We start from the raw sequence: 23,125 nt of genomic DNA on the forward strand, positions 1-23,125 counted from the left end.
CTGAGTCCACTTCAGACACTGAAACGGCCCAAGTGTGAATCTGGAATCCTTTCTTTGCTGCAAGTTCATTGATGCTTGGGCTCAATTTCTAAGCAGCTGAGCTGGCATAGAATTGTGTAGAACTGTGTAGAATTGAGGTGTAACCGCTGCCCATAGACCATTTTTGGGGTAGGAGAGTCTGAGCGCACATTACATTGCAGTGCATGCTGGGGACTGTAGTGCACTACATTGTAAACTGGCTAATATTAACAGAAAATTAAAATACTTTTGTGGGCTGGATAGGACTGTGTCTCGGGCCTGATCTGGCCTGCAGGGCTCGTGTTTGACACAAGGAGGCTAGAGGATAACTAGCACAAACATGGAAAAGTCTAGATTACAATTAACTACAAAGTGTGTACACAAAATAAACAACATAAAAAATAATTCTACACAAAGGTAAAGAGCTCCATGTTGACTGAGATGAAACAAAGAGAACAGAAGCTAAAAGGATGTCATTAGTAAGCAAGTATTACAGCCAGACTCACTGAGGGCCCCAAGCTAAGCATTCTTTCTGTCTTAACATGTGCGCTGTAACCACGAAGGCACAAATGAACACTTAGTTCAGTGGATATTCTGTACCTCTTGGGCAAAATATGCACCATTGAGATGTCACATTCCATAAACTTGCACCACCCACACTAAATGACTCTGTTAGCCTGTACGTGTCCCAGGTGCTTGTGCCAATGAAAATGGCTTTATAACACACTGCTAGTCAAATATCACCTTATTGACCTTTGCCAGACTGACATGGCAGAAGATCACTCTACCAAACTGGTTCAAAGTCAGAGCTGAAAACACATTTCAGAGTTTGACTTTTTTGGTAGCATTAAGGCCGTTTTCACACTTGAGCCGTTTCAACGCCTGAAGTGGACTCAGACCGCTGAGTCATGGTTTCTTTTGCATATGTGAACACACCAAACAAACTCAGACCCTCTACACGGCCTCAAAAACGAACCAAACCAAGACCACCTCTCGAGTTCAATTCGTTTGTAGTTGTTTTGTGGTTCGATTAATTTGTGCATTGTGAAAACAAAACGGCCCCAGTCCGCTTTAGCTTTGCTTCACGGAGAAGACCTGAATAAACGAGTGGAGAATAGTGGTGGTCAGTACGACGAACTTTTTTCATTATAATGGTAAATTAAGCCACAGTATGCTTTTTCGAGTGTATCATGGATGTCGTCAGTACTTAAAGAACACTGACTGGCTACATGTTTCATTACAAACTGAGCATTATTAGGCCTGGGGTTGGAAATTGTGGTTGAAAGCACACATTCAATGTCTGTGATATTCATGAACTAGTGCTATATGTAAGGAAAAAACAGAGGAGTTCAGTGGTGCCAAACCCTCAGACCATGGGCTACAGAGATATGGAAAAAGTGATATGGTCAGATGAGTCATTCTTCACAAGGTGAAAAAGAGAATGGTATAGGTATGAATGCTTGACCCCCACCGAGAGAGGGTACAATGCCTCTGTTATGCTGTGGGGGGGATTTTGCTGACAAAACTTGGGTCCACTGGTCCCATCAGAGAGAAGGGTCACTGCAAATCAGTGTAGTGTTTATAGTCTGACTGGTCACCCTTGTCCTATTATTAAAACATTCTGACAATGCCGCCACGGAATGAGGGGTCACTTAATGATCTGATGAGTATCAAAATGATGTAAACCATATGGTCAGGTCAACACAGTCACCAGATCCCATTCCAAGGCACGCTGAAGCTGTTTTGGCAATTTGTAGTGGCCGAGCACCTTACTAAGACGTTTCATGTTGGTCTATCCTTTAATTTGTGACCCATCTGTTTATTACTGGAAAATTCCTAATTATCTCAGTTCGTCTTTGTGTCAGTGAACAGTGTAGCAAATGAACGCAGCTGAATGGAAATAGTTTTGCGCTTCCAACCGTATAAAAGTATTTAAATATGAGATTTCCTTTTGTGTCCTGCAGTCCTGCTCAAGCGTGATAGGAAGAACAGATAAGCACGAAGTCATTACATCCAGCTAGCACTGCCAAAGAAGACAAAGGAAACACACGGAAAGCTTGGAATCTAAAAAATTCCACAGTTAAGGACAACAACTTCAGCACAAACACGCTAAAATGATGAGACAGTTCCATATCAGTGGATTTAAAACATTGCACGTGTCAGTCGTATCCCATCTTCATCACCGATAACAGCTCAAACACCTGCCGAACTCTGGACCTCATAGGCTAAACAGCCCAGCAAATTTCCCAGTCCAATTACACTACAGCGCAGCCCAGCCTCAACCTCAGGCACTCTTTCGGGACGAAATCTGATGGAGTTATGATAATGATCATGCAATAAAGCTTTAGATTAAATTAAATGAAATTCATTTCAATTAAGCAGAATAGTGTCTTTTAAGACTGCAGCTAGGAGACTTACTTCTCTAGATCACAATGCCTGGCAGTCATTTGAGGACAAATATTCATTTGACAGTTTTATTTTCCAAACTATCACTGAAAGCTCATATTGAAGATCTTCTGGATGGTGACCCAAAAGTGGGTAAACATCTGAATACCAACATTTGTAATATTAAGCTGGTTAACTTAGAGGAAAACAATATGTTAAGTTATTGCAAACCAAAACAAGCTCATAGGTATAAAACCACTTTGAAGAGTTATAAGAGATATTAAACTTAACTTCTTAAACTTCTGACATAAGGTACAATTTAAGGACAACACTAGCAATGCAAAAAAAACCTGTGGACTGGATCTAGATAATACTGTTTGAGTTTAATTGTCTCAAAATCAACAGTACCATGACATCACCCGCAGCTGCAAGTGTCCTTAACTAGCCGTCCCATCTTTCCTGTGCTGAGAATCAGCCCTGGGCTTCAGCTTCAGACAGAAAGACCAGACACCCCCCACCTCCCACCCCACTGCAGTAAAGGAAGGGTGGGAAATCTAAAGTTTGTCCATCTATCCCTGCACATGAGGTAGGAAACATGGAGGTTTCTGGCAGCTGACCAGCACATTCTTGAGCCCCCTGCTCGATGTCACTGGATAATCTGCCTTGAAATGATTTACTGCACGCATTGGGGGCATGGTTCCATCAGGTTGTGTGAATTCTCTCTCTCTCTCTCTCTCTCTCTCTCTCTCTCTCTCTCTCTCATCAAAAACACCTTGACTGAATGTATCAGAAGTGTCCTCTGACCCAAGAAGGGTCAGTGGCTCTCTGAGGGGCTTGTGGAAACATGGTGTCACTTTCAAGCCTATTTTTGTAAAACAAGTGACAGAACTGATATATTCCCCTTACCACAAATGTAGCTGATCTGCTAGGCCATGTGCTCATAGTTTAATTGTTTAGTTTTTCATTGAGTCTAATGTACATAACTCAAATCCAAAAAATGCAAAAAAAGAGAAAGCAGTGGTTAGAAAATCCTGGCTTGTGAACTTTACACTGGTAACAATCTGGAAGGTCCTTTTCTTCTTCTTCTGCCGGAGAACAAGACAGTTGGGTATGATGTTTCAGGAGGAAACCACCCAACACAGTTCACCGCACTGCCTTTTTTTAACTCATTATTATGTTAACATATATTTCCTTTACTCTTATAAAAATGGTGTCTAAAGCCAGGCAGACACTGTGCGATTTTAGACATCTTGTTCTTTTGTTAATTCACACTGTACATTTGAATCGCCAGTAGTGTTCGACCAAAGTCTGCGATTTATCTGCTCACACTGTACCAAAACACTCGGTCCAACTCACATGTCACGACATATGTGCTCACACTGCATGTGAAACGCAGCCCCTACATACACTCTATCTACAATACAGTGAGTTTAATGTAAGCATCAAATCCAAAAATGGGCAGTATGTAAAATGCTAAATAAAAAGAGGAAGCAGTGATTAGAAAACCCTGCATTAAATTGAAAACAGTACACAAATAATATCTGACGTTCTTTTCTTATGCAACATACACTAATTGTCTAAAAGGCAGCATGTGTTGCTTCAAAATGTGTTTATATCTATTAGCATTAATGACGCCTTTAGAAGTGTGCAAGTTACTCAGAGGCACTAATGTACTCTAAGACCATTACAGATTCAGGCTTGTGAACTTGCTGGTAAAAATTTGGAAGGTCCTTTTCTTCTTCTGCTGGAGAAGAACACATCCAACATCTATCATCTTCAGATAAGCTCAAGCCCAAAGAAGTCGGCAGCGTTTCTGGACAGTGCTGACATATGACTTCCACTGCGCATAGTAAATTTTTAACTTGCAATTGTGGGCACATCTGTAACTGACAAGCTTGTCACATGCATTCTTTTGTGGTTTCAGTCTTGCCCTTTATGCACACAGATCTCTCCGGATTCTTGATCATGATCGTAAAACACCTAAAACCCTTGCGATCGCTAATTGTAGAACATTGTTCATAAACTGTTGGATTATTCAGTGATGCACTGACACTTTTTGTCAAAGTGGCCACACTCGACCCATCTTTGATAAAAAAAAAAAGACTAGGTCTTACATGTATGCTCACTTTATGCAAATTTCTTAATACATTACATAATACTGTTATATAATATTAGTATACATTATTATACAATTTATATTAAAGGATGATATTGTCTCCTGTTTAAGATGTCTTTGAACATTTTACAACATTACTAGTCTCATTAGTCTCAACTTCTATATGTTGCAGGCATCATTTTATTTACAAAATATAATGACAAGGTAAAATATTAAATATCTTGAATATTTAAATACAGGTCAAAACATATTTAAAAATCCCTTCTTTCTGTTTTAATTTGCATTTTGTCTTTAGGGTAAGGGGGACTATCACTTTAAAGAAGGAAGCAGACTAAGCAGAGACATCACTGAGACGATAGGCAAAATAGTCATTCAGACCCTGATTTAGTGCTTATAATACTTGCTAAGTCTTGCATCATAGACAAGAACGTTCTGTTCAATGCAACAAATCATGTTTTTGTGTAGGAATGTGGAAAAATCTAAAATATGGTAAACAGCATCAGACGGTCCAACCTCTTCAGGTAATTAAACTCACAAAGGGAAAAACCAGTTTGGACCTCTCTGTAAATCACAGATTAAAGTTTTAAGTTCTACAACTTTGGAAAGCTGAATACACCCTTTGCTTGGCTGCAAAGTATAGGAGGCCAGGAATGCACTGAAGGGAAAGTCCCTTAGAAAAAATACATATAGAAGTGAAAAAGAGACCTTTGGCTGTGATGTTGTTATGCTGGATGCGTACACCATGGCCAAACAAAGGGATGCTGTACGCCAGCAGTGAAACACAACCCCACAGATCAGACAAAAGAGAGGTCACAACTAAGCAAATCACTGGCTGCTATGGATACGCTTGCAGTAAAAGTCTTCTTCAGGCCTCCAAAGACAGAGCTGAATAGGTAAAAAGTAAATACATGCTATAAAGGCCATTTCTCCGCCCAACCAATCCTATGCTTTAATCAATCATTTTAACACCGCAGAAGAAAAGTAAATCCAAGGTATCAGAGAAATATTACAGATGATTGAAAATAGCTTTTACATCTTGGATTCCTCAAAATAGTTAGCCCTTAGCTTAAATAACAGCTTCAACCCTGAATCATTTGGGTATGATGTTTCAGGAGGAAACCACCCAACACAGTTCACCACACTGCCTTTGTTCTAATCATTATCATGTTAACATATATTTCCTTTACCCTTATAAAAAGGTGTCTAAAGCCACTGTGCGATTTTGTTCTTTAGTGATTCACACTACGTTTGAATCGCCCATCGTGTACAGCCAAAGCCTGCGATTTATCTGCTCACGCTGTACCGACTCACATGACGCAACATGGGTGCTCACACTGCATGTGAAACGCAGCCCTTACATACTCTATCTACAATACAGCTGTTTCAATCAAAACAACATGCTGCGCCTCCATGTCCTGATGGCTGAATCTCAAATTGTCCCCTGCTCCCTACATAGTGCACCACATATTAAAATAGTGGCTACTGCACCCATAAAGTGCATCGCATGTCTAATAAATAGCCTTCAGAGATTCAGCCATGTGTGCCCAGTTCCATACTGGACAAACACTGTTTTGGTGTAGAAGCCAGAACTTGGTGCACTACATAGGAAGTAGGGGGCCGTTGACAAACTGACAAACTGCTACAGCAGCTTAGCTGACTTGTGCCACATAGGCAGCTCTACAAGGACAAAAACCACTGTATTTATTTATACCTCTCAATTCAACTTGAGCAGCATCATATACAGACGCTGGTACTGCAAATTTGCAGGAGCAGTGGCTGTGATTGTGTGTGGTTTTGGTTGCGAGAAATTGGTTTGTGAGGCTGCTCACGCTCTGAGACAAGCAACCAAAATTTCTAACGTCAGAAATCCATCAGACCTTACGACTGTTCAATTGGAGCTCGTTTGGGCAGTTAATCGGTCATTGTTTCCCCTCTCACACTGCATGGCAAACGACGGCCTATGAAGCCAAAATTTGCCCCGATCATGAAATTCATTCGGCTCTGACCAAATCAGGCTTAAAATCACACGGTGTACACTTGGCTTAACACACTATTTGAACCGCACTAGTTTTCCCAGAGGTCCGATAATGTAATGTGACATTCCAGTCAGCATTAAGATTAAAATTAAAGTCTAAATGAACAATCTACAAAAGTTAACTCCCAGTTTCTACCACACAGAATAGGGTTAAGCTCCTAAAGTCTGGCTTTGAAATTTAGGATCAATGTGCTGTTGCAAGGCAAGCTCCATTTTTCATATGTTTTTCATTGTTGTTTACCTCCCAGTGGCCGTTGAGGTCATTTTGAACAGAACTGCTATGACCAAAGAAAGTCCAGTTCCACAATTATAGAAATTAACCGCTGAATTATAGCAGACTTCAAAAACTATGGCCATTACAGATTCATGCTGGAGTAAAATCATAGAACCTGTTGGGAGTTACTCATATTACAGCACCTCCTCTACGTTAAACTAACTCAGCTTGAATAAAGCTTAAGAAAATCACAGTATTCTCCTAAAAAGTCACAAGTATGCGACCGTTGTCCGTTTCGGCATTTGCAATTAGCTAAATGTCTCTCAAACATTAACGTGCTGTGTGTCGTATTGAAAAGGGTGCTCATCTGTGAACGCAGTAAAAACCCACAGAACAGACCCTGAAACAATGGGTCATTAGAGTGTTATGTCTAACACTGAGAGAAATCAATAGTCATGTAGCCTTTGTGACCACTGCCATTGTTGGCCATAAGGATATGGCCCCTCCAGACCCAAAGACCACCCACTGAAGCCCACCAGACTGTCCCATTCCAGCTCCTGCAACCACGTGGATTTCTGCCCAAACAAAGGAACCGTTCCCATCCACCGATTAACGAGAACGACGAACGAGAGCGCTGGAGACATTGGTTCAGTGCTCAGCAGCATTTCAATCTGCCCTGTCACTCTCAATCAGAGTTACTGCCTGTAATTCACTTCTGATTCGCCGGTCAGGCTTTGTAACTTCTCAGCCATTGTGGTCTCCTAGAAAGAGGCTCTTGAGGAAGAAAAGAATGGAAACGGGGAAGGAAGTCTTCAAAAGCATCTTTGAGACGCCTTAAGGGCACTCAGACAAGGAGAGTCAAGTAGTCATTTAGCCAACTGGTGCACTTGCGAGACAGGGGAACTTGTTCTGCAGGGAACGTGAAAGCGTGCTAGCCAAAAGGGCCATTTGCGTGCATTTCCAGGTTTGTTTTATTAGGTACTTAAAGTAGAACTGGGAACGGAGTTTTGGGTACTGTGAAGGTTTTCATGCTGGACATCCTGCTCTCTTTTGTCTGTTTGACTTTTCACAAGTGGTTCTGCTAATCCTGTGTAAAGCGACATCTGGCTTTGGCTCTGGTATCTAATGGATCTGAGAGAACAGACTTAACTCTAGAAAGTTTAGACAAAAAGTGGTTTATTTTGGCCTTTTATTCTACTATTTTTTGCCGAACTATCACTTTAAAGAAGGAAGCAGACTAAGCAGAGAGAACACTGAGAGGATAGGCGAAATAGTCATTCAGACCTCAGTTTAGTGCTTACCATTCTGGCTAAGTCTGGCAAAATAGACAACAAATTTCTTTTCTATGCATCAAATCATGTTTTCACTTAGGAATGTGCAAAGGCCCCCTCTTCTAAAATACAGCAAACAGCATCAGATGGTCCCACCTCCTCAGGTAATTAAACTCACTAAGGGAAGTCTGGATCTCTCTGTAAGTCACAGATTAAAGTTTTAAGTTCTCTAACTTTGGAAAGCTGAATATACCCTTTGCTTAGCTGCAAAGTATAGGAGTTCAGTGCACTGAGGGAAAGGTCCCTCTCACAGTATAATGTCATTTCTCTATTTTTTTGCTGCATTTATTTTAATGTGTAAAGAGTATTTGTGTCAGTGACAGGCTGGCGTAATGAACTATCAACTGTACTATGATGCCAGGAATACCAGTCATTTTTCTGACTACACTGGACAGTACTTGCAGTAGAGAAACTAATAAAACAAACAAAGTGGAAAGTTACAGTTCCCTTTCAAACTAAACATAGCGCTGAGAGCGAGGAGGTACCATGAAGGAGAAGTTGGAAAACGCTGCTGCTGTTGATTTCACTGGACCCTACATTGACCCTATTTTCATGTTAACCCCATATTCATGTGATTTTCTGGGTTTAGGTTCATGCGAACCCTGCACTCACATGACCAAAATCATATTATTGAGTTACTGAATGTAGTAAATACATTCTGATAAAGCTTGTTATCAACTTACATACGCTGTATTAAAAAATCTGGTAAAAAGTCTGGCAGCAGGAGAGCCAGACAAAACCTGTTAACAAGAAACGTACATTTTGTCCTGAATTATGGAAGAATGTGTAAAATTCTAGTTATTTCTATTAGAAATTCTGCCTTTTGGTGTAATTTAATAGTGTCACTAATTCAAACAGTTATTCTGACATACAGTATTTTATCACAATAATGACGGTTACCACCACTAAAATAAACACAAACGTCTGTGAAATACAATAATTTGTTTTTGTACATTTACATTCTTCTCTGTCAAATAGTTAACAGCACTGTTATGTATAGTATATGTGTGGCTTATTTACGTGCATTTAACCTTAAAAAATGGACACTGACCTTAAAACCTTTTTTTACAGTGTAGCTATAACAAAAACCTTTTCTAATAGCAAAAAAAAATCTCTCTTTGGGGTCACATGTCAGCAAATATGATCACAATTAACTGCACAAAGGAACTGGATTTCGATTTGCAATTAATGGTTTTAATCATTTGACAGCCCTAGTAAACACCAAGGTCAAAACAAAGTTGAAAATCCCCTGATTTTGTTTGGTTTTTGTCATAAACTACCATTTTGAGCGGCAAACACATGATGGGGAATGTACTTCACACTTCAGTGGCCTTTTATTGTTTTTTTCTGATGAAACCAATCAAAAGAGATTTGAATTCCGTTCTGAACGTGTGCTGCAATTACACTACAGCCAATGTGGACATGCAAATGACCCGACTGCTCTGCTGGAGCATTTTAATGAGTTAACAGGGGACAAAGAAAAAAGGGAAATCATAAACGAGCTTGAGAAACCGCGAGAGAAAGAAACAGTCTTCCTTTTTCTCCTTTTATCTCTGTAAGGTCTTAAATGTCCTAATACCTTTTTTTCATCACCATCAACAGCCAAATAATGACTGTAATTAGGCACATTTGCGTAGCCTGGTTTTTAGAGGAGTGAGGTGGAGTAAATCCTCATGATTGCATCCTCTCTTTGTCCCTGCCATACTTGAAGTCAGATCTATCACAGGGGGATAAGCAGCACCCTGGAGACAACCTTTGAAATCTACAGACACAACCTATAGCTCTCTGTGGCCTCCCTTTCCACAGGTCTTATTGCTGCTTCTAGGTCTTATAGCTTCTCCAAGAGCCTGATCTTTTCTTGTGGAAGTTACATTCAAGCCTCCAAACTGAATCGTAATGAATGAAATGCTGAGTGGATAGAGGGTCGCTAGTTGTGCAGGCAGTGGGGTTGGATGGTGGTTTGAGCCTTTCTTCCTTCTTTATCCTTGTTCAGTGGCTTAGAGAAAAGAGTGATTAGCTTGTCCACATTTTGCCGAGTGCTCCCGGGTCTTGAGTTACGAAGATAAAAGCCCCAACGTCCACTGGCAGCGCCGCTTAAAGAGAACAGATATTGTCACAGAGAGGAAAAACTAAACCTGGAGACTTAGGATGGAGACGTTAAGCAACGCGCAGGAATGTGTGTCGACAGACTTTTTTTAGTGAGTTTAAAAACAAACCCGCGCTGGGTTGAGCAGGCGGCCTAATTCTTGGCAGTATAATGAGCAGTGTAACCTTCGCTGATGGACAAAGAAGCCTTTGAGGATAGTGTTAGCTCCGGTAATGAAACTCCGGTGAAAATCACAACCTGGGGGATCAACTGCTGCAAGCCTTCTGTCAGTCTTGGAGTACAACGAAAAGATCTTTGGCCCAGGCATTGCCCAGGATATAGCAGGGGAATCTAGCTGTGTTTATATTGCATTTTAAGCTACTATTCTAAGAAGGGACGTTCGTTCCAGTAGTAGACCTGTGGATGCCAATGATGAAGAGTATAACTTTTTACAGCTAGATCTTATTCGGGCTAGCGCTGTCATGGTACAACAGTTTTGATATAGATACCAACATTAAACTTAATAACAAGCATCACAGTCTAAACACCAAATGTTCATTAAATCGCACAATTTTAATTCATTTCTTTACATTATAATTAACATGTGTTTTTTTATTAATTCAGTTTCTTTTTTATCACTACAAAACTCAATTTAGTCGTATTCAATTCTAATAGTAAGGACTCCCCCCAGTCACAAGATACCACCAGCGCTAAGAGGTTGAAGGCTAAGACAGGCTTCCTCCAAGACCGCAACATCACTGGACAGCCGAATACACTCGGAGGAAAGCACCAACCACTAGAACTGTCACGCCAGCTAACAGACGCCTGCACTGGCTTGCATTAGTGCTGAGTGATGGGGCAGAAGGGGGGCCATCCTATACACCCAAAGAGTGAGGCCAACTGTGCTCTCTTGGACTCCTAGCCATGAATGGCTGTAGCATTACGGGGGCGATTTTTGTTTGAATTATTTACAAAATTGAAGTTCTGTCTAAGCGTTTATCTTTTGATACTTTGTGCAGTTTAATTTGGGCAAGGAATTTAGTTCCGAACCTGAATACATTGTCCTTGAATCCGACCCAACTCGACGCACAGCACTGTAGCTGTAGCTGGACAAAATTCTGTCCAAATCCAACCAAAACCCGACCATCACCATAAATAAAACTTGACATTCCTTAAAGATTTTAGTTTCAATAAACTTTCGGCTACATAATGCATTGTTTTCTTTTGACCTCATTGCCAACAACATGAATGACTCTGCTTTAAGTCACACTAAGTTTTGGAGATTTGGAGACTCTCTAGTGGAAACGTGGTAACATTCTGTAATGTTGTGTGTCAGCAAATTATCTACTATTGTCCTCATCCTTCATCAGCGTAATGTGGATTCTGCATTTGACCCAGATGTTCTTTTAGAGCCTGTGCGTGTGATGTTACTATGTAAAAGCTCAACATGGTCTAAAAAAGTCCTGTGAAATTTCAACCCAACTCCTCTGAATTTCAAATTCATACTTCAGTGTTTCAACGTGACCCGCAGGACACCTTACGACTCAGTAATGCCACACCTTTCATCCATCCATCCATCCATCCATTATCTTCCGCTTCTCCGGGGTTCGGGTCGCGGGGGCAGCATCCTAAGCAATGAGGCCCAGACCTCCCTTTCCCCAGCCACACCTTTCAATTTCAACAAAAACAGCTTACATTATGTACCTATTAGATTAAGTGACCATTATTAGTCCCACAACAGGGAAATTTGACCTCTGCTGTCTAACCCATTCGTGCAGTGAAACATTACATACACACTAGTGAACACACACACACTAGGGGGCAGTGAGCACACTTGTCCAGAGTGGTGGGCAGCCCTATCTACAGTGGTCAGGGAGCAGTTTGGGGTTAGGTGCCTTGCTCAAGGGCACTTTAGTCACATACTGTCGGCTCTGGGGATCGAACCGGCAACCTTCTGGTCACAGGGCTGGTTCCCTAATCTCCAGCCCATGACTGCCCAAGAAATAAAAAAGTAAGGAGAAGAAAAATTAAACCTGGGGAAAATGCAGGACAAAGGTGATGAGTTAGATGAAATTTCTTAAAACTCTTAAGATAAATTCTAAAACCAATACAAGAAACAATGTTTGAATGTCAACAAAACTGGCATGTAGAGTTCTGATAAATATGTCAAGCTCTGCTGTGGGTCAAAGGATTTAGTTCGGATTTCTCCTCTTGCGCCAAAGATGCCTTCAAAAAGCATCAGCTGAGCCCTGTAGCTAGGACAGCAGGGTAGACCTGCCAATGCTGAGGATGAGGATGCTTCTCTTCATCAAGGGGCACTGTCTGAGGTATGCAGGCTATGGCCAAAGAGCTCAACCACTGTTAAATCCTATCAAAGGATTCCAGCCTGGTCCACTAGCAGGGCTAAACTCATACAAGGAGATGAGCCAGGGCCTCTGGCTGCCAAGCTGTTTGGGTTCTGCTCTCTTGTTACCAGGACAATGCAAGCTAGTGGACCTGTAAAATTTTCCCACCCAAGCCAAACAGGAGGAGGGATGAGACTCTAAAATGCTCGGTGCTTAGAGAGGACAATTCAGACATCATGTATTATTAGAATGTACAGCACAACTCAAACCTTTACTCAGCTTCTCAAATAAGAAGATGCTAGACAGAGTGTCCCAATAGCTGCTCATTCTAATCCATTACAGTCCTTTTGAGCCCATATTTTAAGACGTCATGCTATAAACTCATTAAACCAGGTCAAAATTAGATGCTGCAGTGTACACCAGGACAGAAGTGATTGTTTACATTTTTATCAGTTTTTTTAGATGGTGGCTCTTTACTGTATTTTTCTGGCTGCTTGCTCAAGCAAATGTTTATTCGTTTTAACTAGCTTGCTTGAGATTTTTCCTCAATCTGTTTGATACGTTTTTGGTCAAGGTCACTGTAAACATACCTGAGGAAGTTCCACAGCTTAAGCTTCAGTCAGAAACACCAATGCAGCGTAATAGGAAATCACTATATAGACACTGACTAGAACAAAGAACAATGCAGCGGCAGCACATCAAGGGGATTACAGCAAGTCTGACACTAAGCATTTTACAAGTTCCTAATTCCATAGTGGTTTTGTAGGAGCTGTAAAAGAACACAATGCCGTGCATGAGTAGTTTCTTTGAGTGGTTCAGTTGTTTGTAACGCTTAGCACAACTGGACACTTTATGGCCCAGACATAAAGGCCTTTCAGATGTCAAAGGAAAGAACCCCTTGGTCCCTTCTCCCAGACTTTATTTTATTTCTTATTATTGGTAGGGCTCTACTAAGGAAAATGGTGAAGTAGATTTCATATTAACTGCCTTAAGAAACACTTTTTAAACCCTCTCTGGTCACCACATATAGTCTTTATTATTAAAGCAGTTTGTATAGCTTTTGTTTGAGAAGGTAATCTCTATTTAATAAGCCCTGAGATCCATCACTTTGTTCACTGATTTTGTATAGAAAAGGTTCTACTCGTATTTTACACATACAGTACTGCGCAAAAGTCAGAGATAACCAATTTGTTTGTTTCATTTTCAGTCAATGTGGCAATTAAACATCAGAAAACAGAAGTAATCATACTGTTTCTGTCCGAAAAAAAACAAGTATCTCAGAAATGGCAACTTTACAGGAGACATCAAACAACGTTCATCAATTTCAACGTAAGTTAACGTAAAAAGATTTTGTTCCCAGCAATTTTGGAGGATTTCTATCGGTCCATTCATCACAAAATTGCCACACAATGTAAAATACAGCAAATAAATTTTTTTTTTTTTTGGACAGCAGCAATATATTTGACAGAAATGTGCGCAAACGTCTGCAATATTGAGCATAATATCAAATCTATCAATACATTATTTGTCTGTCATTCTTTACTTTGAAAAAATAAAAGTCTCCTGGAAAGAACAGAAGCTGTGATCAAGGCAAAGAGCGGACACACAAAATACTGAAAATTGAAAAATTGGTGCTTTTAATTTTTTTTGTTCTGTTTTCAGATTTTTCCCCTGAAACTTTTGCACTGAAAAATGAATAAATTGTACTTTTGCACAGTATTGGGGACAAACTGAAATGATCAAATAATAATGATTGTCACATCTACTGGCCTTTCCTTCATTCAGAGATCAGCTTCTCCGGAACATTGAGAAGCTGACTCCTCCCACACTCACACACCTGCCTACAATCTGCTCATCAGCCACCCTTTATAACCTGGACTCTCAACCTATTGACACTCTCAGTGTCTGTATTTTGGTCTTTCCTGGGTTTTTTTTGACTCTTTGCCTGTGTGTACTCCGATTTTTGCTCTGTGGATTTTTGTGCATTAAAGATTCTCTGCATTTGCATCTCACTACCCTGTCTGAGTGTTACAGTAATAAAAATTACAATAATAACCCCCAGCATTATACAAATAAAAGACAAGGCTTTTGTGGAGAAAAAGACCTGTAATCTAGTCAGGGGACATATTTATATACAACAACAGTGTGAAAAGAAGTTGGACACAATTATAAAACAACACAGTACTTACGATACAGACACCCAGCTTCCCCATTGAGCTGTGACCATCCCGGGCAACACTTGTGCACAGTCTGGTAGTCCTGCCGATACACCTGTCTGTAGGCTGTATAGTAAGCCGTCCTGCAACAAAAGGCAGATATGCTTTAGCATATTCCACTAATCACATTAACACAGCCTCTTTATCCCTTTATCATGCACCATTAAGACTCACTCTCAACCCCTGTGCCTCAGTCATCAGCTTTCAGTCTTTTGAGGCCCTTTCTCGGAGCTGATTATGGGCTCAGTGTGTAAACGGGACTTCAACACTTGCCTCAGGTCCTGTTTGTGGTTAGACAGCAAGTGAGAGACTTGGGCCATGACTAATGTTTGTGGATAAGCCTCGATGTGTAAAAGGCACAAAACACAAACAGTGTATAATCAGCAAAGCGTCTTTTGCCCTGCACCCTTTTATGTTGCTTTCTCAAAGCATGGGACCCAGGCCTGCATTAAAGCCAGAGTTGCTGGCCCTGTAGTTTGGAGCCCTTGGAGCCTTGCTACATTACACCATGCTCACATCTCTTTGTTTATAGGTTCTAATTGCAGGCCTGGTGGCTTCTAAAAGCAGGGCTTAGCTTGCTAGTATGCTAAGTACACAGAGAAAGCGGGCCTGTGCAAGGCACCGAGGAACTTCCCTGAGCAGGGGAGGGAGTGGGGGGTCACGGGGACGGAGGGGGAGCTCAAGGCTCCTGCCTTTCGGCTATGCTTGGATCTACTGGAGATGCCTGTCAAATTGCAGCTTTCTGGAAGACCGTGGCTACACCTTGCACTTTGAGGCCATAAGGAAGGTCTTAAAGGCACTGATTACAAAGGACAGATGAACAAAGGAGTGATGGAGGATACAGAATGTAGCTTTGAGTGGATTATTTGAATCTATCTGTATCTCCAAAGCCTAGCACTATACTGTCACTGTGCATGCCAACTCTTGACTCTACAGTCTGGGAGCATCCAGAGGGATTTTTAAAGCAAAGTCTTGGCTAAAAATCTGATTTTTTAAAAAAATGGTCTCCTTACTCTAAATGCAGTTGTTCAGCATACATGACGCTGGTGTCGGGACAAAACCTTGTATCTCCATTTTTCATATTTTGACCTCATTTGAAGTGACCAGCTTTCCCCTTTATGTTGTGTAAAGATTTCACGATGAATGGACCAAAAGAAATGATCCAAATTACTTTAAAAACTATGTATTTACTTCCATTAAAAGTTAAGAACATTTTTCCTTCTCCTGGAAATTATTTTTCGGGAGAATGTTTGTTCCTACAGTAGCAATAGGGACAATATTGGGAAAAATTACAGATAAAATTCAGGTTTTAAGGTCACTAATACTCTTTCTAGCTATGTAACATAAATGTTCCTCTTCCATGAATAACAGTGTGGCATACAGTGTCAGAAACCACATGAGCAAGTTTATTTTACTAGCTCTATGTCATTTGAGGTAAGTCTGCAATGATCTAAGCATGTTGTTTGCACAAATGCTGGTAGGAAATAGGTTTGTATTACTTGTTAGCTAAAGTAGACTCAAAGCTCCAGCACAAAAAACTAAAGTAAAACAAAGTTGAACTCCAAACGTGATGGCTGACTACATTTGGCATAAAAAATGAGGAAAACTTGTTCATTTGATTTTTTTTTTTGTCTAACTATCACTTTAAAAGCTGCTTCTCATGTAGATGACAAGATCATTCAAGTCAAGATGAAAGTGCTCAGCCAGAAGGTGAGTCAGTCCCCCAATGCGAATGAAGGGTATTCTGGTTTCAGTGAGTCAAAGGCTGGACACATTTTCCAAAAAATGAGACTTTTTGTTACTGAATAATACATTTGACATTAACCCTTAAAGCACAGAATTATGTCCACAGTCTTGATTTCTGCTGATTTGTGATTTTTGTAATTCTCTGACATAATTGTAATGTAATGTAATTCTCTGAAACAAGTGATTGATGGTCTCACCTCCTCTCATAGCCCATACACCAGGTCTGTCCCTGACATCCTTGCTTCCAAACTTTGACCATACGGGTGAAGGCCTGGACACAGGGCTGCGTTTGAGCCACCAGCTTCACCTCCCGCTCCGTGCACACGTTCGGCCTGCCACGAACAGACAGTGTCTGAGAGAGAGGGTTGCTTACGGGATCGATGAGTCACAATCAGTCACGAAGAGTTTGTGTTGATCCTTCACTCTTGTTACATCTGAGCACCTTTTTATATGAGTCAGTCAAAATGTACCCTGAGGATGACAACAGTCTGCAAGATCCTACCTGCCACAAACGTAAATGGCACTGAAGATTTACAGTCTGGATTTTTTTTACTGATTTAAACTTATGGAGTGAATGATTCATCATCTCCTGTTGGATAAAATCTATAATCAGATGGCTTCAGGAACCAAAAAGACAGCAATTCAAAGGTAAAGGTGCAGTTAAAGAAGCACTGAACACTTTTTAACCCATCTGTCACCTCTGTAACACATAAAAAACGTGTTAACTGTAAACACACTTGCAATAAAAGCCAGTGCCCATTCACGGTCATTTGTGTGTCCTTTCTGTTCTTTTCTAAGCATTGAGAAACTGTTTCTGCTGTAACTGGCTGTTCGCTACAGATGCAGCAGATAAGCGTAAGCCTGAAAAAGCCACAGTGTTACCTTAACTTTTACTGCATGACATCACTATTAATGTTACCTGATGTCTGAAACTTTGTTTTATGAGATGTTTAGATAAGATTTTGGCTTTAAACGTATCTTTAAAACACAATTAAGGTGGAAAGGTACATGTAAGCTGTTGTAAGGCAAAATACTGCCTAAAGCAAATGTACTTTTCCATTATCAACATCACACATCAAAACCCCTGAGACAGGTGTAGGTTCACTGCTGGGTTTGGATATGAAATGAACTGGCTGTATCTGCATTGTAGACACCGCAACTCCTCATTCCCATCATCACCACTGTAAAGAAATCTCTAGAATGGCACATTTCACATCAAACCACTGTGAATTTGATTTACATCTTAATGACTGAATTATGCAGATAATAACTAAGTCCCCTTCAACTGAACTAGAGACATTCATGTTAACGATATAGTCACGCCAGAATAAGATGCTTCACTCACATGTCCATTTACTCCCCATATCAAGGACGCACTTAAAACCTCAGATTCCACCTTAATGTACACTTTTGACGTTATTCCGTTAAACTGGGGTGATGTGGCCACGCTGAATTGTCATATGTGGGTTCTTACTTTGGCTCCTCAGACTCTATCACGCTATTTTTCTCTCTCATTAGCAAGTCTAAGCTACACTGAATAAAGTGGTGCTTTGAATCTGCCTGATATAAATGAAGTATTTCTACAAAATGAACCTGAAGGGCAGCAAAAGCGTTGATTGAGCTACCGATTTTATCCATGTGCAGCCCGTCTGATAACGCTACATCACATAAGCACATGGTACTGGCGTCTTATTCGATTTTCCCGTTCCACCTTAAATGGTGCAGCGGTTACAGTCTAAGCACCAGCGCCAGAGCGCAACTGCTGTACCATTTAAGGTGGAACGGAAAATTGGAATCAGAAGACAGACCTCGCAGCCTTAATTGCATTTATATCAAATAAATGCAGTCAAAACCGACTGGTAAGCACGTTTATTGGCGAAGTTACCTCAGATATGGGCTAATTCGTGCTTTACTCTGTCAGATTAGCTCACATTTGAAGCCGCATTACTGACGCACCGTTAACTGGTAAGGGCACCTTTAGTGAGCATGTCAAACAAGTTAATGCTCAGAGTATATGGATACTACTAAAATATACACAGCACACTTTTAGCTAACTTAGTTACAATTACAGCAAGAGATAAAGACGAATACTCACATGTAAGGCATGAGATCCCTTCCATAGCGAGATGTTGCGCAAATTCCTTTAATTAGTATAATTAGTAAAGGTGTAAGGATAAAATCCATCCTCTGGAATCGATGGGAACGGCAAGGAACGACACTAACAAAGTTCATTATGCAACAGAAAAAAATTACAATGTCTAAAAGAGAAAAGGATTTAGCTCCATGGTGTAGCGTCCCAAGACAGTGTGGAAAGAGCTGAGGAGTGGAGAGCGGAATTCAAGAGTGAAGAGAGAGATGGGGAGGGGGCCAAGTCCCAAACACACAGAGTACCAAATAACACCTAACAGACACCCACCACTCGAACTCACCTCGGAGACTCGATTAACATCACCTCAGTGATCAATCATCTCAATAACTGACGAAGTATCACCTCAGAGACCAGCCACCTCAAAAAACTGACAAAATACCGCCCCAAACACCAAATATCACCTAGAAAACGATCAAATATCACCTCAGAGACCAGCCACCTCAAAAAACTGACAAAATACCGCCCCAAACAGCAAATATCACCTAGAAAACGATCAAATATCACCTCAGAGACCAGTCACCTAAAAAAACTGACAAAATACCGCCCCAAACAGCAAATATCACCTAGAAAACGATCAAATATCACCTCAGAGACCAGCCACCTCATAAACTGACAAAATACCGCCCCAAACAGCAAATATCACCTAGAAAACGATCAAATATCACCTCAGAGACCAGTCACCTCAAAAAACTGACAAAATACCGCCCCAAACACCAAATATCACCTAGAAAACGATCAAATAACACCTCAGAGACCAGTCACCTCATAAACCGACAAAATATGGCCCCAAATACCAAATATCACCTCAGAAAATGACCAATCATTGCATTAGAAATCAATCATCTCAATGACTGACCAAATATGACCACAAACACCAGCCACCTCAAAAACTAACAAAATATCACCCTGAAGACTAAATATCACCTCAGAAAATGACCAAATATCACCTCAGAGACCAAACATCACCTCAGAAAATGACCAAATATCACCTCAGAGACCAAACATCACCTCAGAAAATGACCAAATATCACCTCAGAGACCAAACATCACCTCAGAAAATTACCAAATATCACCTTGGAGACCAATCATCTCAATAACTGACAAAACTTCACCTCAGAGACCAAATATCACCTCAAGAAATGATCAAATACCACCTCAGAGACCAGTCACCTAAAAAAACTGACACCAAAGACAAAATTTCACCTCTGAAAATGACCAAATATTATCCCAGAAAATGACCTAATTTCACCTCAGAGACAAACCAAATATCACCTCAGAAAATTACAAAATATGCTCTCAGAAAATGACAAAATTTTACCTCAGAAAATGGCAAAACACTACCTCCTGGACAAAAACAGGAGAAAAAAAAAACAGACCACTACATTACAGACTCTACACACCTTAAAGTGAACCGATACTCTGAGAGATGCACAAGTAAACATCAACTTAAATAAACAGGACAAACGTACACGATTACACATCACCACTGCTGAGGAAAACAGCTCAGACCAGCATGCATTTCTTGCTGGTTTTAGCTGGTCACCCCAGCATGGTCATGCTGGTTGACCAGCATACCAGTGTCAAAACACAACATATGCTGGCTTTGGTGGAGACCAGCAATGCTGCTCTATGCTGGTTTTTCCAGCAGGGACTTCACAGAAATGACCAAAACCAGACCTCACACAGCAAATTTGAGACTCATATCACCTCAGAAAATTACCAGAGCTGTGCCCAAACCACACACTGCTATACCATACATACTACACTAATGAATGGACTTTTATTGGTGGTGTACTATTTTTGACATAGTATTTAGTATGGTAGCATGAGGTTTTGGACACAACCCAAATATCGCATCAAAGGCCAAATGTCACCCCAGAAAATGACCAAACATCACCTCAGAGATCAAATATCACATCAGAAATTGACCAAACTTCAGAGGTCAAATATCAGTGGGGTTGCTAGGGTGGTTTTATTGGCAGGGGCCCCTTTCAGCAGAGTCAAACTGAAGTTACTTTCTAATGAACTGAACATGCTAAAATATCCATCTAGTTACTTCTCCATTCATATCTATTCATCTGTTTGGTATTTAAGTGTTTCCTCTACTCTAAATCTGAACAAATCAGAGTCAGCTCATTAAATATTAACATGCTGCTCACATGTTTGAAAAGGACAGTACTAAAGAGAAAATAAACATCTGCAGCTTATTTCAACCAAGTGAAGTACACGTGTTAACTTAATGGCTGTATAGGCATGTATTCTTTCAAGCTTGCTCACTAGAAGAGACTTTCACTTTGCAAAATGTGTGAAAGAAGATATCTCACCCAAATGATCTATTGGCAGTGCAGGTTACACACCAGGCTACAAATGCTACAGAGCCATAAGCTGGGCAGAGAAGCATGCAAAGCATTCAGTGGTTCAAATATCAAGGGTCATTGTCAGTCAAGGTTCAACACCTCTTTCCACGGTTAGCACACAATCAGCAAGCTAAAATGCACCTACAAAAACATCTACTGGTATTTTAAGACATTTGGGAAGGGGGGGTGTGGGGCTGCAGGCATGCACATTATGTGGAAACACATATGGGAAGGTTTTTAAATGAATGATGGTCAAATTGTGATCTAATTGATCATTAAAATTCTTCAGGGTACGCAGATCATTTATTACAACAATTATTGAAAAATGAACCACACATATCTCAAAAGATATGGAGTGGCGGAACATTCAAGGTAAATCTCAAATAGAAACTCACTATTCTTTAAAATTTTCATGATCTGTCAGCAGTTTTCACTCTAAAGTTTTTACTGGCAAGAGTGATAAACATCTACTTACGACGATCAATATTTATGAGAGCTTATTTTGGCAAGCCAAGGAGCATGGACTTTAAGTGGCTAATAAAAAAGCACTCACCTCACATACAGGGAGCTGGGTGATTTATGCTTTTCTTACCTAACATTGCTGTCTACAGTAGTGCTGCGTGATAAGGAGAAAGTACTTTTTGATTATATTGCTTTATATTGGAATATGCCTTGCGAAAGATTAGAAAGACACTGGTAAATCAATAATGGTGGACAATTAACAGGTAATCGTTTAATAATTTGGACCAATGTTTAAATTTGGGCCCAATTTCACCCCTTGCACCTACCACTTAGCCCTTAGCCCTCTGTTTTTGTTCACGTCTAGGGGTAAGGTGTCCCAATTTTTGCTGAGATAGAGGGGTAGGACGAAGTATTAGGGCTACATGGCTCTCCAAATGGAGTGTTTTGAGAAAAAAGAAAAACTGGCAAGATATAAAAGATATAAAAAATAAATACATTAAAAGACAGTTTAAAAAAACAATTAGCTTATTTAATAATTTAGGTTTCAAATCATTATTTGGTCATTTGTATTCTGTGACATCAGCATTGCAAAGGATAATATTGCAAAAACAATGAATTTCAGGCCTTAAACTGTAAAGACATGTAACTAGTTTGCTCTTTGGCCTTATTTTGACATAGAATATTATCTGCAGCTAAACATAGATAAAATGGGAACCCATTTGCCCACCTAACACAAATTCATATTAGTTTAAGCCATGCAGAAACTAATTATGTCCTTAGTTTGATGAGTTATGTCACCTTGAGCACCTTGTCTCCTTTAAACACTTCCTAATGTCATCGTTCACTCAGACTGCTGTGGGAAAACTTCCTCAAGCTCTGAAACTCTGCTACCTTCTCTCAGAGGGGTTTAGATCTGGACTGTTGTTTGTTAAACCATGTTTGACTGGAGGAGGCTTGTTTTTACTATTGGCTTGCTGCTTGACCCACCTGCAACTCGGCTCCAGCTCACAGACGCTGGGAACTATTTCTTTGACATTGAGCAGAACTCACACTCCATTCTGTGACGGCCAGAGCCGAGTCCCAGTTCAGCTGAGCATCTCCGATTCACGCCAATGCTGTTCAACCATCGGCATGTTCTCAGTTATAATGGAACACAATTATAAATTAAACAAGTGTTCATGTTTTTCTTCACCTTCCACCTCACTGCTCTGCTGTGAATTACGATTTTGCAGCATGTCCTTGATATAGAGAACCAAATCCTGCCACCCTTAGGCCTGCATGTGTCCAGGATAATGGTGGATGGTTTACCTGAAGCAGGTGTGTTTGGGAGCTAATGTTTGGTTCCATATCAAAACTTTGTGGATTGGAGGTCAGACAACAGCCTTCATAGTGAGGCATAGTCACAACATATTAAGAAGTGAAGTCAAAGAGTTTCAACAACTATTCACTAGCTTGTGACTGGATTACGTTTAATATATGGACTTTTTCCTCTCAAAATCCATCTTTTTTATCATTGTAACCACAGCTAAGTATCTCTGTACAAGCATTTTGAAACTATAAAGTTAGAGAATAAATCCATTCTTTTGTAGCTTATTTTTCTTTTAGTAGATTTTTAGTACTTCTACTAAGAAAACATACAGTTTGAAGTTACCAAAACAACAAACT

General features: G+C 40.4%; 1 protein-coding gene across 2 annotated transcripts in view; it reads right to left on the reverse strand.

Moving 5' to 3' along the window:
- megf6b (multiple EGF-like-domains 6b) overlaps positions 1 to 18,924 on the reverse strand; it is a 113,343-nt gene extending 94,419 nt beyond the window's left edge. The window contains exons 1-3 of one of the 2 annotated variants that reach the window (XR_005129283.1): positions 18,588 to 18,924; positions 16,690 to 16,824; positions 14,720 to 14,829 (exon numbers count right to left, since the gene is read on the reverse strand). Coding sequence is in view for 1 of the 2 variants with exons in the window: in XM_017704899.2 (XP_017560388.1) it covers positions 14,720 to 14,829; positions 16,690 to 16,824; positions 18,588 to 18,724 (382 nt within the window). In the remaining variant the exon portion in view is untranslated. The remainder of the gene's footprint in view (positions 1 to 14,719; positions 14,830 to 16,689; positions 16,825 to 18,587) is intronic. The other variant, XM_017704899.2, reaches the window with a different exon arrangement.
- Between the last annotated feature and the right edge of the window lie 4,201 nt (positions 18,925 to 23,125).

This window comes from Pygocentrus nattereri, chromosome 21 (assembly GCF_015220715.1).
Source record: "Pygocentrus nattereri isolate fPygNat1 chromosome 21, fPygNat1.pri, whole genome shotgun sequence".
NCBI classification, from domain to species: Eukaryota; Metazoa; Chordata; class Actinopteri; order Characiformes; family Serrasalmidae; genus Pygocentrus; species Pygocentrus nattereri.